General features: G+C 51.2%; 1 protein-coding gene across 1 annotated transcript in view; it reads right to left on the minus strand.

Annotated features, from left to right (window-relative positions):
* The window catches only part of LOC116953880 (E3 ubiquitin-protein ligase TRIM9-like), a 44,410-nt gene extending 29,420 nt beyond the window's left edge, over positions 1–14,990 (minus strand). The window contains exons 1-2 of the mRNA XM_076051985.1: positions 12,180–14,990; positions 6,761–7,177 (exon numbers count right to left, since the gene is read on the minus strand). Of these exons, the coding sequence (XP_075908100.1) occupies positions 6,761–7,177; positions 12,180–13,178 (1,416 nt within the window). The 5' untranslated portion in view covers positions 13,179–14,990. The remainder of the gene's footprint in view (positions 1–6,760; positions 7,178–12,179) is intronic.
* Positions 14,991–16,283: the final 1,293 nt, after the last annotated feature.

The following is a 16,283-nucleotide window of genomic DNA, read 5'->3' on the forward strand; positions in this document are numbered from 1 at the left end:
ACAACCTGTATTGTGGACGATGTTGGTCGCGAAAGCCTACGTGTTAAAGAGATGTGCAGATGAGACGGACATGGAGTGAAATGAGAGGGATGTGTAGGCAAGAGACAGACGCAGCGAGCTTACAGAGGAGACGCGGGTAAGAGACGAGATATAATAAACTTGCTTCTTCATGTCAAATGGCCTGTCGTAGATTGTTATTATTTGAATTCAAGCAGACATTTGACGCGTCTCGATTATTATTACCGTAATGCTATTAATTTGATAATGAACGTAGGGCCGCTTCAGCTACTTCGGGTCCTACACTTTTGCTTGTTGGCTCGATCTTGGGCGCCCCCCCTCCCACTGCCCCCCCCCCACTGGCAACCCACCGCCCCCGCCACCAACTAATGCCAGCACGAGCGAGTCATCCTGACGCGCATCATTGCTCCTCCACCCACGTGTCAGAAACGAATGGGGCCCACGCGTTCTCGGTTAGAGAGAAGCTAACAATGTCCCGCTCACACACACACATCTGTAAGTCTGCCTCGACACCCCAGTGGTTTGTACACGTACGCCGAGCCTCTTTCGCGAACCGTACGTCGCCAACCGCGCTAATCGAGAGGCGCGAGTAATGGGCTTGCTTACAGCGGTACTGGCGAATTGCCTGGGCGTTTGTAGGGCAAGGACCCTCTCCCGTAACCTGTCAACCCCTTATCAGTGCCCTACATTATTACAGACCAATCCGGACCTTGTTGGTCACCCGGTGCCCTTATAAATCTCAACGTTCCTCCTACAAAGTCCCATCACAAGGGAGATAGACACATACTAATCGACAAATGTTTTTTTTGCCCGTATTGAAACGGCTGTACGCCGTATGGACCTGAAAACTCAATTTCCCTGCTGTACAAGAATACGGGGTAAACCGCATGGGTTGACAGCTATGCGTCTCTTGAAGACACGGGTCCTAGTTCGATGCTTGATGATACAGTACACACCGTGAATCAGGTCTAGCATCGTCGAATCCCGCCCAGGGGTTTTGCTCGTATCGAGTCGATGCGACTGAAATGACGCACTTCCCAGAGGGCCGCCGGGTGCCCATAAGGCTGTGCGTGAAACACCGCGATCTATAATGCGCAGAGACGGACACGCGGAGGCGAAACGAGACGTTATTCGCCAGGAATATATATATCTTCCGGAGACGCTTGTGAATAGTAGATTCTGCGGATAATGATATTGGCCTATGAAAACCTATATTTTTTAATTAATTGCCTTAAATACATACGTAAATAAGCTATTAAATATATGCAAATTATCATAACACGGAAAAACATTTGAGTATAATATGCATAAAGTAAATACAATGTTATATTAAAGTGTTAAACAATATCTTATTGGTTCTTTCGGTAAAGTCACGCAGAAGGGAAATAATAAAATAATGTAAATAAAACAATATAATTATCACGACGTTTCGGCCACAACACACGAGCAAGTCCTCAGCACGTCTGCTTGTGTTGTGGCCGCAAACGTCGTGATAATTTTTATTTTAGTATGTTTTATTTGTATTATTTTATTATTTCCCTTCTACGTGACTTTACCGAAAGAAGCAAGAAGATAAATCCCTGCAGTCACGAAAGCTTTAAATCGAAAAATGTTAAACAATAGTTTATAAATGAACTTACTGCTATCTCATCACTTTCTCTCTCATCATTTTCTCTCTCATCACTTTCTCTCTCTCTGCAGTAGTCGTGCAGAAGAATTCCAGATGCAATCAGTAGATAGCTTAAATCTCGGATAGCAAGTTCTTGAATATCGAGGAAATACTGCATACTAAGGAGATAAATACCAAGGGAGAAGTTTTGCCTGCTCACATTTAGTTAGTTAAAAACTAAACTATAAACTATTTTACCAGGTAAGGCCCACTGAGCTATACAGCACTTTTTCAGAAGTGCTATATAGCACACAAATGAGAGCTCAACGAAGTGGCTTATCATCATGATGTGGAAATCTAAAGCAGCCAAATACTCTTAAACACGCGATGTTGATTCTAAATGTGGAGGGAAAAACCGGAGGACCCGGAGAAAAATCCACGCGACCACGGGGAGAGAGACACGCAAACTCCAAATATACAGCAGGCGTCAGGGTCGGAATCGAACCCACGACTTCCTGTATACCAGGCGAGGTAGTTAACATCTCCTAGCCACCGTGATGATGATGAGAGAGAGACACGCAAACTCCAAATATACAGCAGCAGGCGTCAGGGTCGGAATCGAACCCACGACCTCCTGCACACCAGGCGAGGTAGTTAACATCTCCTAGCCACCACGGGGACGCCCGGCGATGATTTTGCGTTGCACGCCGTTATTGGGGCGCACGGCGGCATGGGCGCGCGTCTCATGGCGGGGCCATCGATGCGGCTTTCCACCCCACGCGAGCGGCCTCTCGACACTGGCGCCTTCAGCCCCTGCCGTGGGGCCACTCCTGGCAAGGAGGAGCGCGACACTGCAGGAACGTGCGAAGTGCCGGCGCTCTCATTGTCATCGCATGCGCCGGTGCCTCCGACTCCAGCGTGAATCACTCGGCACAGCGCTCCCAGCTCTCCGCTCATGAGCCCCTTTCCACGTTCCGAGGCGTCTGCCAGTCGCAGGGTGGGTGGGTGTCGCGTTCACCGCCGAATCTCGGAACGCGCGAGCGGCTCAGAGTTAATTTTATTGAGACAAGGCGTAGCGGCAGCGCCGTTGTTTTTAAAAACGTCACTCGCCACGACCGCACCATACGAAAGCTTCCGCCAAACTGTGCGACAATTTTCGATCTTGGTAAACGATGTGGACCCTGTTTGCCAGCACACAACCAGCCGACCGCTCTTGCGAATGACGCCACGGGGCTCTTTAACGTCCACCTGTGAAGCGGACGGGGTTGATTATTACGGTTAACGCACGCGGCGGTATTAACCAGGGCGGCCGCTGGATTTGACCGTGAACCTCCGCAACAACAACAAAAACAACAAGCCGTGAACGCGCCACCTCTAGGCCACGTCGTTGCCCATGGCACAATCGGCACCGGACAAATCCAGGGACGGCGTCGTTCGTAATTGTGGGGCCCGCTGAAATCTCTCTGGATGCTTCTCGATTGCAACGTGCAGTGAGCGCACTGCGACTTTCAATCCAGAGGTCGCCAGTTCGATCCAATCTTCCGGCGCGGTAGTTCAAACGATGGGGCGAGTTTTCTTAATTCGTCCACGCCATCGACCTCTCTCGCTGTCGAGGCAGGAATGTAAATTGGTTTGCCACTGGTCAGTCGGGACGCCTGGCCGGTGTGCAAGGGTAGGCCAAACACCATGCAGAGCGGATCTCTAGCGCATCCCTCGAGCGGAGGATCATCCGCCAGCGAGCGGAGCAGGCGAGCGATTTCAGGGCTGCGCCTTTACCCCCTTGTACACGCAGGGAGGAGGAGTTTTTTTTCCCTCGCACATCTGTTGGCGTTTGATGATCATAATCGCCGAAGCAAACCAGTGGCTCTACCCCCCCCCCCGCCGCAACAAAAGCCGGAGGCGATAAATAGCAAACCCTTAGGGCCCCTGAGTCAATGATGGGTGCCTAGGGCAAGACAAGAGGCCGCCCACTCTCCCATCCCATCCCATCCCACCCCCCCTCGACTACCACCCCACTCTTTTCTTGCAGAGCTGCTGGGTCTCAGTTCTGCACACACAAAGGGGGTGGTGGCAGCGGTGGGCCACCCCTGCCACCACCCCCCCACCCCGACGTTGATTCCCGCTCAACAGCCAACATCGGTGGCGAATATCTGGGCCTCCCCTACGTCGACTCGGCCTTAAATGAGTCCACAGTGCGGCGTGTGAACGATCATCGGCCCTGGGGAGACGACGGTGGCCGTAGTGGCCGGCATTCGGAATCAAAAATCTTTATTTAGACTCGAGGAATCAGCGGCGCTCGCCAAACGGCGTTCGCACGAACAGCCTGCGTAGGCACGAACAGCCCGCGTTCGCACGAACAGCCCGCACAGGCACGAACAGCCTGCGTTCGCACGAACAGCCTGCGTAGGCACGAACAGCCTGCGTAGGCTACACGGGGGGGGGGGGGGGTGAGGATCTTTTGTGTTGTGCGGCGGCGGAGGAGCTAAGCCGTGGATAAGCAGATGGCGCGTTAGCATGCAGCTGAGCGAGAGGAGGAGGAGGGGAGGAAGGGCATCGGGAGACGGAGATTGAAGAGAGGGCACCACGCGGCCGCGTGGCACTGCGATCTGCATGCCAGGGCGACACCGCTGGCCCAGAGATTTCGCCCAACGCGTTGTTGTACTTTATCTTATTTTTTGTTTATGTTTTAACCCCCCCCCACCACCACCCCACCCACCCCGAACCATGGAAGATGGATTTGATCGTAGGACGGGCGTCGTGCGGTGAAATAAAAGCCGGTGGAGGGGGGGGGGCATCTTGATTGGGGATATTTCCAGAAAGAAAATGGCAGGCCGCCACCGGGAAAAATGAAAATGGTGCGTGGAAAGTTGACAAGGTGCAACTGGTTTTTGAGATCCCTTCGAACGCCGTCCTTCATCCCCGCCGAGGGACTGTCAACGTTGTCTGCGTGCGCCTCAATGCAGAGGTGTTCCTCGCATTGCCCTCGAACCCGATTCAAATCGCGAAGAGCCGCACGGGATGCACATTGAGATCCGTTTGACCCCGGGACCCCCAAGCTCCGCGGTCTGTACAACACCCACTGGGGGGGGAGGGGGGTGAGCGAGACCCTCTCCTCAAGCCCAAAGACAAAGATCCCAGTAGCCTACAACAAACTCTTTGGGGCAAAGCTCGTTGGCACCTATTAAGGCCGGAAGGGCACGCGAGGGGCTGGTATTGCCAGACCCACGCCCGGCCGCCTTTGTCTCCCCCATTGCTCGTGCATTTCAACAGCGCGCCAGGTACAGAATTCAGTTTAGGCTGAGTTGCCGTTGGGGATGCCTGGGAAAGGTTCAGGCACTCGCCATCGATGTTAGCCGCGGTTGGGGACCGAACTCGGGTCGCCGGGTTCGTAGCGCAATGCGCTCACCCAAGCGCCATCGCTCTTCATGCCCAGCACAACTCACAAACGCCAAAATGCTGCCTCTGTAACTACGTGAAGAGGAGTCGGAGACTGGTTAGGCACTTCTTTATTCTTCAAACCACAGCCACGCTCGTTCCTAAAACCAACCCCGAACACGCGTCTCGCAGCCCCCTTTTAAAGCCTCCATCTCCGCCCTCGTTCCCAATCCACATCTCCGGCTCGCGGGCCGAGTCCGTGTGACGTCAGTGCCCCTTAACCCTTGACCCCCGTCTAGTGCATTCCCGTGCGCGTGATTGGTGTGTGCCGTGCGGAGTGCGGAGATTGTGTGTCTGCGTGGTGCGAGTGCGTGAGGATGGCTCGGACATCCCCTACACACGTATGTACGTTGGACTTCTTTCGCACCGTAAATAGCCAACCGTGCTAATCGGGAGGTATGGGCTATGCATCATCCGCAACAGCGCGATGTTTCTGATGACAGGGCGCCATGATCTAGAGTGAGTGCTCTCACCAATAACATCTGGGATAAACCAGCAGCGTTGAACAAGCCTGACTGTGTTATGTGTCCGTGTGTGAGTCATTTGTGGCTGACACACCAAAAAAAAAGCGGTTCTAAAGGGACGAGTTTTCAATTCCTGTGCGTGACCCATCGCCGAGACCGCCCCGCATCCGGATGTTCTAGAGCTGCCGCATGTCGTGGCCGGGTGGCAGCGGGAGTTGACCGGCACCGACATCTGGGTACCACAGGACCAATACACCGTCATAGCACAAACTTCGGTCATCCTCACGGCAGCAGTGGCGGCTTTTGGCGAAGTCATCGAACAAAGACGGGCGTCACCGCCATCGCGCACTTTCGGATGCGCTTCTGCGGCCGTCTCGATCGCTCTACTGATATTCGGAAGCCGCTGGAGCTATGCATTTTTAAATCATCCAGATTGCGAACTCATTGCTTGAGAACCGCTTTTTGTGTTCAGTTTGTTGTCCTCCCTCCGCCGGACCTCCGATTAGCGCGGTTGGCTACGTACAATGCGAAATAAGTTCTACATACATACGTACATGCATTGAGACCATTATTAGAATAATCATCGCAACTCAAAGGCACGGGAGAGGATGGGTCAATGAGCGGGAGACCACCTATGGACAATTCAAATGATGGACGGATGGGTTTGTGTGGCTGTATCGAAACAGGTTAACCACAGCCGGGGCCAGACTTGGGCACACAATTCAAAAGGCTTTTGTCCGAGGTCTGTACAAGACTCCTCTCTGTACCCCCCCACCCACCCCTCTCTAGCAGATCCCTACCCCCCTTGCTACAGCTGTGCACGTCCTGCCCTGCACCCATCGGCTCGCCGCGGAGCCTTCAGGCGTCAATCAGAAGACCGTGAAGACGCAGCGTGAGGGAGGCCGCGCCGCTGCGCGGCCTCTCCCATCGATGCGTCACGCTCAGAATATTCCTTTGCGGTGGAGGAATCCGATGAGCCGCGAAGCTCTTTCCCGCAGACGTCCGGCGCCGCGCCTGGGTTTGCGCCCCGCGCGCGTCGTTCCGGCACCGGCGCAACGGCGACCTTTTCTGAACAACCTCCCCCCCGGCATGCGGACCCGAAACGTCGGACATCGTGCCGAACGTCGCGCGGGAGAGCCGTCCGACGACCGACGTCCCGACAGGGGGCACGGCGCGTTACCCCCCCCCCCCACCCCCCCACCCCCCCCAGCCCCACCGCGCGACGCTCCCTCACCTTGTGCTGAAGCCACATTGCCCCGAGGGCCCGCACGGTGTGCCGCGAGTGGCTGCCCTCCTCCAGGCACTGGTAGCACACGGGGCGGGCGCACGTCACGCAGAACATGCTGTGGTGCTCCAGCTCGTGCTCGTCGCACGCGCTCACGGTCGCGCTCACGGTGCCTCCTCCTCCTCTTCCTCCTCCTCCTCCTCCTCCTCCTCCTCCTCCTCCTCCTCCTCCAACGGTGCCGCCGCCGGGGCCGCCGGAGCGCGGTGCCGCCGGGTCGACGGACTCCGGCCGATCCGGCAGCCCCTCGTGTGGCGGCCGCCGCCGCCGCCGCCGCCGCTGCTGCTGCTGCTGCCAGACGGCCGGCGAGAGGCGGCCGGTGAGCGACTTGCGACGCGACGCCACCAGGCCGGAGCACGGCGGGACCTCCTGGGCACGAAAAAAGCACGCGGGGGCCCACGGGGTCGGAGGAGGGGGGGGGGGGGGGGCTCGTTAATGAGAGCTCACCGGTTGCGCGACAACTTTGACTCTGGCCACCCACGGCTGCTGGAGCGAGAGAGATAGAGACAGTGTGTGTGTGTGTGTGTCCTGCAGCGTGTCATAGGAGCGGTGGCACAGAGGTTGGCGCGCTGCGCTACAAATCCCCCCCCCCCCCCCCCCCCCCCCACCGGCGATCCCCAGGTTTGATTCCCGCTCACGGTCACCAATACCGGTGCCGATTATTTTAACCGGTCCTGGGCCTCCCCTAGGTCAACTTGTCCTCAAATGAGTAGCCTGGCGCGGTGTGGAAATAAAATCCAATTTGGAGTATAGTTCGGCTTTATTTTGGGATATACCCCTTAGGTAGAATGCCAATTTCCCTCCATCAGCCGACAGAGACGTTCAAACCAAGTTGTCACGTGGGAAAATTATACCAATTGATTTGGCTGCTCAGCAAGCCGGTGTATTGAATAGCAAGGGAAATGTTAACAATCTAACGATCTAATTTTTGACGAGCTAGCACAAAAGTCACTAATTGTGCGTACATTATATTGTCTGGGGAAAGCCTCAATGTATGGCATTAAAAATGCGATCTATAGTCGCTTGTTTTGTATAGCATTCGTGGTTACTATGCTGTTTCACAAATACTTATACAAGGACTGTCTAGAGTACATGATCCTTATGGCGGTGCCCCGGGGGTGCCAAATAATACAAACTGGCCGCGGCAATTAATTATGTTATTTCTGGGACACGATTTTTTGTCCAGGCAGTGTTACTTCACTCCGCGACCGGGGTACCAATCAATCCGACATCAGTGCCACTCCGCGATGTCGAAACGCCAAACGTTTCAGCGTTAACAAAATCCGTTATCGAAAAATTCAACTTTGAATAGTGCATCGTGTACAGCTCGTCGAGATGAGTCGATTGCCGCGTCGCCGACCATCAGCAGACTAAACATGACTGCATCCCGGACATCATGTGAGAGCCGGAGTACTGCCATGATGAGGTTCATCATGAATCTATGGCGTTCACAATGTTCGGCCTTATTATTGCACACACGTAATATACCAATGCAGAGTATGTTAAAACCTCACACGCACGGTGGTGAATATTAGAATAGATATCGTGAATTGTAATGTTTAACATATAACATGTATTTTGGAAAGCACTGCAACATCTGCTAATTTTGTACGTTTGCCCACTGACAAAGAAATCAACAGTCTATAATTTTAATGGTAGGTTTATTTGAACAGTGAGAGACAGAATAACAACAACAAAAATCCAGAAAAACGCATGTCAAAAATGTTATAAATTGATTTGAATGAGGGAAATAAGTATTTGATCCCTCTGCAAAACATGACTTAGTACTTGGTGGCAAAACCCTTGTTGGCAATCACAGAGGTCAGACGTTTCTTGTAGTTGGCCACCAGGTTTGCACACATCTCAGGAACGATGTTGTCCCACTCCTCTTTGCAGATCTTCTCCAAGTCATTAAGGTTTCGAGGCTGACGTTTGGAAACTCGAACCTTCAGCTCCCTCCACATATTTTCTATGGGATTAAGGTCTGGAGACTGGCTAGGCTACTCCAGGACCTTAATGTGCTTCTTCTTGAGCCACTACTTTGTTGCCTTGGCCGTGTGTTTTGGGTCATTGTGATGCTGGAATACCCATCCACGACCCATTTTCAATGCCCTGGGTGAGGGAAGGAGGTTCTCACCCAAGATTTGATGGTACATGGCCCCGTCCATCGTCCCTGATGCGGTGAAGTTGTCCTGTCCCCTTAGCAGAAAAACACCCCCAAAGCATAATGTTTCCACCTCCATGTTTGACGGTGGGGATGGTGTTCTTGGGGTCATAGGCAGCATTCCTCCTCCTCCAAACACGGCGAGTTGAGTTGATGCCAAAGAGCTCCATTTTGGTCTCATCTGACCACAACACTTTCACCCAGTTGTCCTCTGAATCATTCAGATGTTCATTGTCAAACTTCAGACAGGCATGTATATGTGCTTTCTTGAGCAGGGGGACCTTGCGGGCGCTGCAGGATTTCAGTCCTTCACGGCATAGTGTGTTACCAATTGTTTTCTTGGTGACTATAGTCCCAGCTGCCTTGAGATCATTGACAAGATCCTCCCGAGTAGGTCTGGGCTGATTCCTCACCGTTCTCATGATTATTGCAACTCCACGAGGTGAGATCTTGCATGGAGCCCCAGGCCGAGGGAGATTGAAAGTTATTTTGTGTTTCTTCCATTTGCGAATAATCGCATCAACTGTTGTCACCTTCTCACCAAGCTGCTTGGCAATGGTCTTGTAGCCCATTCCAGCCTTGTGTATGTCTACAATCTTGTCCCTGACATCCTTGGAGAGCTCTTTGGTCTTGGCCATGGTGGAGAGTTTGGAATCTGATTGATTGATTGCTTCTGTGGACAGGTGTCTTTTATACAGGTAACGAGCTGAGATTAGGAACACACTTAAAGGGAGTGCTCCTAATCTCAGCTTGTTACCTGTATAAAAGACACCTGGGAGCCAGAAATATTTCTGATTGAGAGGGGGTCAAATACTTATTTCCCTCATTAAAATGCAAATCAATTTATATAATTTTTGACATGCGTTTTTCTGGATTTTTTTGTTGTTATTTTGTCTCTCACTGTTCAAATAAACCTACCATTAAAATTATAGACTGATCATTTCATTGTCAGTGGGCAAACGTACAAAATCAGCAGGGGATCAAATACTTTTTTTCCCTCACTGTATAAGAATAGTTTGTATCTTTTCTGTCAATAAAACAGTGGTGTTCAGATGTTAAAACACCAAACTGAAACAATTTGCAAGAAACCATGTCTGCATGAAACACATATACTTGCGGTGAACATGCAAACTAAATAAATGCTCTGATAGCATAAGTATCGTCTTCGAAACTGATTGGTCCACGCCAGACAGTCGTTTTAGGGCCTAGTCTCAAACAGTGTTAGACCAGAGGATGCCAAAAGGCGAACAGCACAAAGACAATGCCACCATCAGGACATTGAGAGCTCGGGGCGAGCAGCTACATCATGGGACCTCCCTTGCCAATATCAAAATATAATAATAGGTTTCACCCTTTGTTCACCAGTAGTATATGTGATTAATGCAGATATGATTCCTTGCAAAGGGTTTCAGTTTGGTGTTTTAACATCTGAACACAAACTGCTTTATTGCCAGAAAGGGTCAAACCTATTCTCATATGTTGATACTGGCAAGGGAGGTCCCGTGATTATGACGCTGCTGCTGCTGCTGACACGACTCAGCGGTCGCGCGTTCGCTGTTTGTTTTAAGACGTTCACGGTGCGAATCCGGCAGGGCCGCCCTGGTTAATGCCACGGAATGCATTAACCGTAACGTACTATATGGGCCCTCCGCCTCACAGCTGGCGTAAAAAAAAGATCCCGTGATGTTGTCATTCGCAAGAGTATCAGAATCAGAATATTCATTTATCCTGGAGGAATCCTCGTAGCTATAAAGCTCCCTTTCACAGATGTCCAGTAGTGGCGGGTAAGAACGTTGCAACAACAAACAGTGCAAAACCCCGATAGGAGTGCAAAGTACAAGAAAGGTAAAGAAAATCAAACAAACTCATACCAAAGAGACTAAACCATCCCCATCCTACCAGGCAAAGCCCAATGAGGCATTAACTTATTTTGCAGAAGCGACCTGGCCACAAATGATAGCTCAACAAAGTGGCCCCATCATTTGGACATTCATAGCACCAAAATAATCTAAATAATCTCAATGCGTGTTGATTCTAAATGTGCGAGGGGAAAACCGGAGGACCCGGAGAAAAAATTCACGCGACCACGAGGAGAGTGAACACTCAAACTCCATATACACAGCAGGCATCAGGGTCGGGATCGAACCCACGACCTCCTGCATACCAGGCGAGGTAGTTAACATCTCCTAGCCACCGTGATGATGATGAGAGACACGCAAACTCCAAATATACAGCAGGCATCAGGGTCGGGATCGAACCCTCGACCTCCTGCATACCAGGCGAGGTAGTTAACATCTCCTAGCCACCGTGATGATGATGAGAGAGACACGCAAACTCCAAATATACAGCAGGCATCAGGGTCGGGATCGAACCCACGATCTCCTGCATACCAGGCGAGGTAGTTAACATCTCATCACCGTCGTGCGTCGGCGCGGTGACCCAAGTTTGAAAAATGACCCGCAAGTTAAACAACTGGAGGTAGTTTGTGAAGGTATTTTATTTTCCCTCACCGTTTAGAATGGTATCTTGAGTTTTGAACGTGACGGCGCTTTGAGTGGGCAGATTCGTGCCAAAAATAGGCGACGCAAAGTACGCAAAAGAAAAAAACTTGACTTGACCATACATAGCAAGTGTCACTCCCGACTGCGACTACATGGACTTCTACCGCAACAACTACTGCTGCCAGTGATAATCACCTGCCAGTAACAATACAAAAAAACGTGCCAGTAATAACAACATAAAATAAAAACATGACAGTGATGATCACCTGCCAGTAATAATAGAAACATGCCAGTTATAACATTAAAAAAGCCTACCAGTAATAAAAAACATAAAATAAAGCATGCCAGCGATAATCACCTGCCAGTAATAATAAAAACATGCCAGCAATAATATAAAAAAGCCTGCCAGTAATACAAAACATAAAATAAAAACATGACAGTGATGATCACCTGCCAGTAATAATAAAAACATGCCAGTTATAATATGAAAAAAAAGCCTGCCAGTAATAAAAAACATAAAATAAAGCATGCCAGCGATAATCACCTGCCAGTAATAATAAAAAACATGCCAGCAATAATATAAAAAAGCCTGCCAGTAATAAAAAAACCTAAAATAAAAACATGACAGTGATGATCACCTGCCAGTAATAATAAAAAAAAACATGCCAGTTATAATATTTAAAAAAACCCTCCCAGTGATAATCACCTGAGCGGCTGCTCCCTCCTCCTCCTCCTGCTGCGTCTCATCGCCGTCACCATCGTGAGCCCTCTGCTTCCACGCCGCCGACTCGTCGGCAGCCGCATCACGGCTTCTGCCCGCCGCGGGCAGCAGTCGATGGCGGGCGAGGGGCCCGCGGGCCGGGTGGCATCTCTCGCGGCACGCGTTGCAGTACGCCACCTGGCACTGCTCACAGAGCACGCTCGCAGCCTCGGGGCGATCGCCATCGCAAAGCTCGCAGACTGTCGGAGAACCACCGTCGCCAGCAGCAGCAGCAGCAGCACCGCCACCAGCGATTACCTTGACGCCTCCGGCGTTGGCTACTTCCTCGTCAACATCCTCAACATCATCCTCATCATCCTCATCCTCCTCCTCCTTCTCTTGCCGCTCCCGCAGTCGGAACCTGCGCACGACCGCCGCCAGCACCCTGTTGCGGGGCAGACCCTGCGCTCCCCTCTCGTCCAGATGCGCCACCCTGCTACATCGCGGGCACGCGAGCGCGGGCAGCAGCAGCAGGAGAGTGTGGCGGCTCAGCGGGGTGGAACGCAGGGGCCCCGGGGAGCCTCCCGACGGGTTGCCGAGGAAGGAGCCGTAGTAGCCGCTGTCCGCTTCGCTGTAGAGGCTCAGCTGATCCGCGTCGAGGCCAGCTGCCTCGTAGTCGGGGCAAGACGCCCTTCGCTGCTGCTGTTGCAGCTGTTGTTGTTGTTGTTGCAGCTGCTGATGATGATGCTGCTGCTGCTGCTGTTGATGATGATGCTGCTGCTGCTGTTGATGATGCTGCTGCTGTTGATGATGATGCTGATGTTGAGGAGGAGGAGGAGGATTATGCTGTGGCGGTAGAAGAGGAGAAGAAGGCGTCTCGCAGTCTGGGCTTGGCGTGGCGGTGCACGTGGAGGCGCAGTCTTGGCACAGGCTGTGCGAGCAGGGAAGGATCACCGGATCGCGGAACAGCGCCTGGCACACGGGGCACTTGAGTTCTTCCTCCATGCTTCTCCTCTCTCGCTCACACTCTTCGTCGAAGGACGCTTTGAAATATTCTCCCAGTGCCGGGTTGCCGATGTCTCGTCTTGCCCCGTCGTTCCTCTAAGCGCCCATTCACTAAATCATTCATGCGTACGTCCATTCAATGTTGGTGACATTCGCAATCCGGTACGCTCTTCACACGATATATTATTCTTCCTGCTTCGGTTGCCGCAACGTCTTCTCGTCTCGTCACCCGTGTCTTTCCTTTCGCGCTCATTCATTAATTCATTTCGCTCGTTCGATGATTGCCAATATTCGCACAGCGAGACGAGTCTGCTGCTGCTGCTGCGTCGTAGGCTACACCACGCGTTGTTAATCTGCGTGCTTACCTGCCTCTTTCGTTCAGCTATAATCCCAGCTATCGCCCCCGCTTATAAACTTAATTGTACTCTAAACAGTACGTTTTTTTTTTAATAATGTATTATTAATATAAAATATATAATTCATTTCCATAAAATCTTTCTCTACCGTTTATTCATTCGTACGTCTAATGCGGTGACGATTCGTAATGTATTCACAAGTACTGTACCGTAGCAAACGTATTCTTAATCTGCATGCTATATCTGTCGTGGATTTCCCTTATAATCCCAGCTCTCGCCTGCAAGACAGCTGCATGCTATTCTAGACTATAAAGGTTTTATTATGAGGATTATTATTATAATTCATCATCACCACTCGCCTGCCCTTCACATTTATCCGTTTCCGTTGTGTTCCTCCTCCAGAATATCTCCCGTCCGCGAGCTTCCCTAATCCCACTCTTGCCGAGTATTCCTTCGGCTAACCCTCCTTATCTCTGACGCACGACCACAGCGGCTGAAGTGAGTAAAGCGAAAGAACGTTTACACAATAACGCTGGTCTGTGTGTGTGCGTGCGTGCGCGCGCGTTTTATATGAAGCCGAGCCGATCAGCACCACGACGGAGTGAACAGCGATCCGATCTCTCTCCCTTCTTCTCGGCTCCCTCGTTCCGTCTCTCTCTTTTTTACGATCAGAGGAAACAAGAAGATGCTCGGTGTAGTCGGCTCTCTCTCTCTCCTCACTGGCACACGGCGTTATATATTTATATATAACGCTCTGCCTCCCACTCAGCAACCTCCCACTTTATCACCATGACGAACACAAAGAAATCCACGGCAGCTCTAAACATCCGCGGAAGTTCTGCGTTGGCCAGCGATCGGCAACCAAAATTAAAAAAGAGACATTTTTAAAAAATAGAATTCTGTAAACAAAAAAAATCGATATTTCAAGAGCCGCAATGCGTGTGAATTACGAGACGGTCCCTAATAAATATCGTCACGAAGCAGTCCTTAAAAAGCCTCATGAGGTTCCGGAACCGCAGGTTTTCGCCTCCTCATCTAAGCCATCTTCTATCTCCCTCCCACTCACTCAGCCCCCGACTTTATCACCAATGACGAACAAAAAGAAATCCGCGGAAGTTCCACGTTGGCAAGCGTTCATACATTTATCGCATACCAGCGGGAAGTACTCGGCGTTGCCCGGGCGCAAAAAACACACACACATATCGACTTACACACACACACATTGACCCACACACACATACATAGACTCACACACATCGACCTACACACACACATATTGACTAACACACACACACTTGGACCCACGCACACACATCAATTTACACACACACACACACATCGACTCACACACGCACATAGATCCACACACACATTCACTTGCGTGCAGACATATCGATGTACATACACAGCGACACACACATATACTGACACAACAACAACCGCCATTCGCCACTAAGTGGCGGTGACGTCACCACGTCACCATGTGCCAGGCTATGTGCACCCCGAGGCCACGTGAAGTGTCGAACGCCCGCTGGCAGGTCACGGGGCAGACCCAGGTGCCACGGGTCGACTGACTGAGATGACACACACACGTAGACTAACACAAACACATCGACTTACACACACATGGACACACACACACATCAACTTACACACATACATGGACTTAGACACATATTAATAGTGTAAAAATTACGAACTTAATTGTTAAATATTAGTTGTCTACACACACACACCACGCACACACATTGACTAACACACACATCGATTTACGCACACACAGAAGTACACAGACACATTGACTTACACACTCACATATCGTCGCACACATACACATAGACTCACACATGGAACTACACACACCGACTTGCACACACACACGGACTTACATACACACATACATCAACTCACACATACACATGGACGTACACACACAGCGACAAAGATCCCCCGTATAGCCTTAACAGACTGTAGGGGCAAGTGCTGTTAGCGAGCACCTATGAAGGCTGGAACGGTGGGTGGCCAGCACCACGCCCGACCGCCTTTGTCTCCCCAGTGGCAATGTTTTTTATCCACCGCACCAGGTACTCATTTGAGGCTGAGTCGACCTAGGGGAGGCCCGGGACCGGTTCAGATAATCGTCACTGGTGTTGGCCGTGAGCGGGAATCGAACCCGGGTCGCCAGGTTCATAGCGCAGCGCGCTAACCGCTACACTATCGCTCCCCACACACACACACACACAGCGACTCACACACACACATCAAATTACACACACACATCGAATTACACACACACACATAGAGTAACAAACACATCGACCTACACACACACATATGGACTTACACAAACACATCATATCGACTAACACACACACACACATCGACCCACAAACAAACGCATCGACTTACACACACACGTCGACTTACAAATGCACATGGACTCACGCAGACACACATTGCGACGTACACACACATACACATCGACTGACACACATGGACCCACACACACAGACACATCGACTTAAACACACATATTCAGACTCACACGCACATGGAACTACGCACACACATATCGACAGACACACATCGACTTAAACACACACCGCACACACATACATGATGTACACAAACAAACAGCGACTGTCACACACACACACATTGACTCGCACACACACACACACGGACCTACCTGTAACTATGAGCAGATGCGCACCAATCAAGCGTAAGTGACATGACGTCACTGCTCAAC

This window comes from Petromyzon marinus, chromosome 53, assembly GCF_048934315.1.
Source record: "Petromyzon marinus isolate PM22_M1 ecotype Great Lakes invasive population chromosome 53, UKy_Petmar_22M1.pri1.0, whole genome shotgun sequence".
In the NCBI taxonomy this organism is placed as follows: domain Eukaryota; kingdom Metazoa; phylum Chordata; class Hyperoartia; order Petromyzontiformes; family Petromyzontidae; genus Petromyzon; species Petromyzon marinus.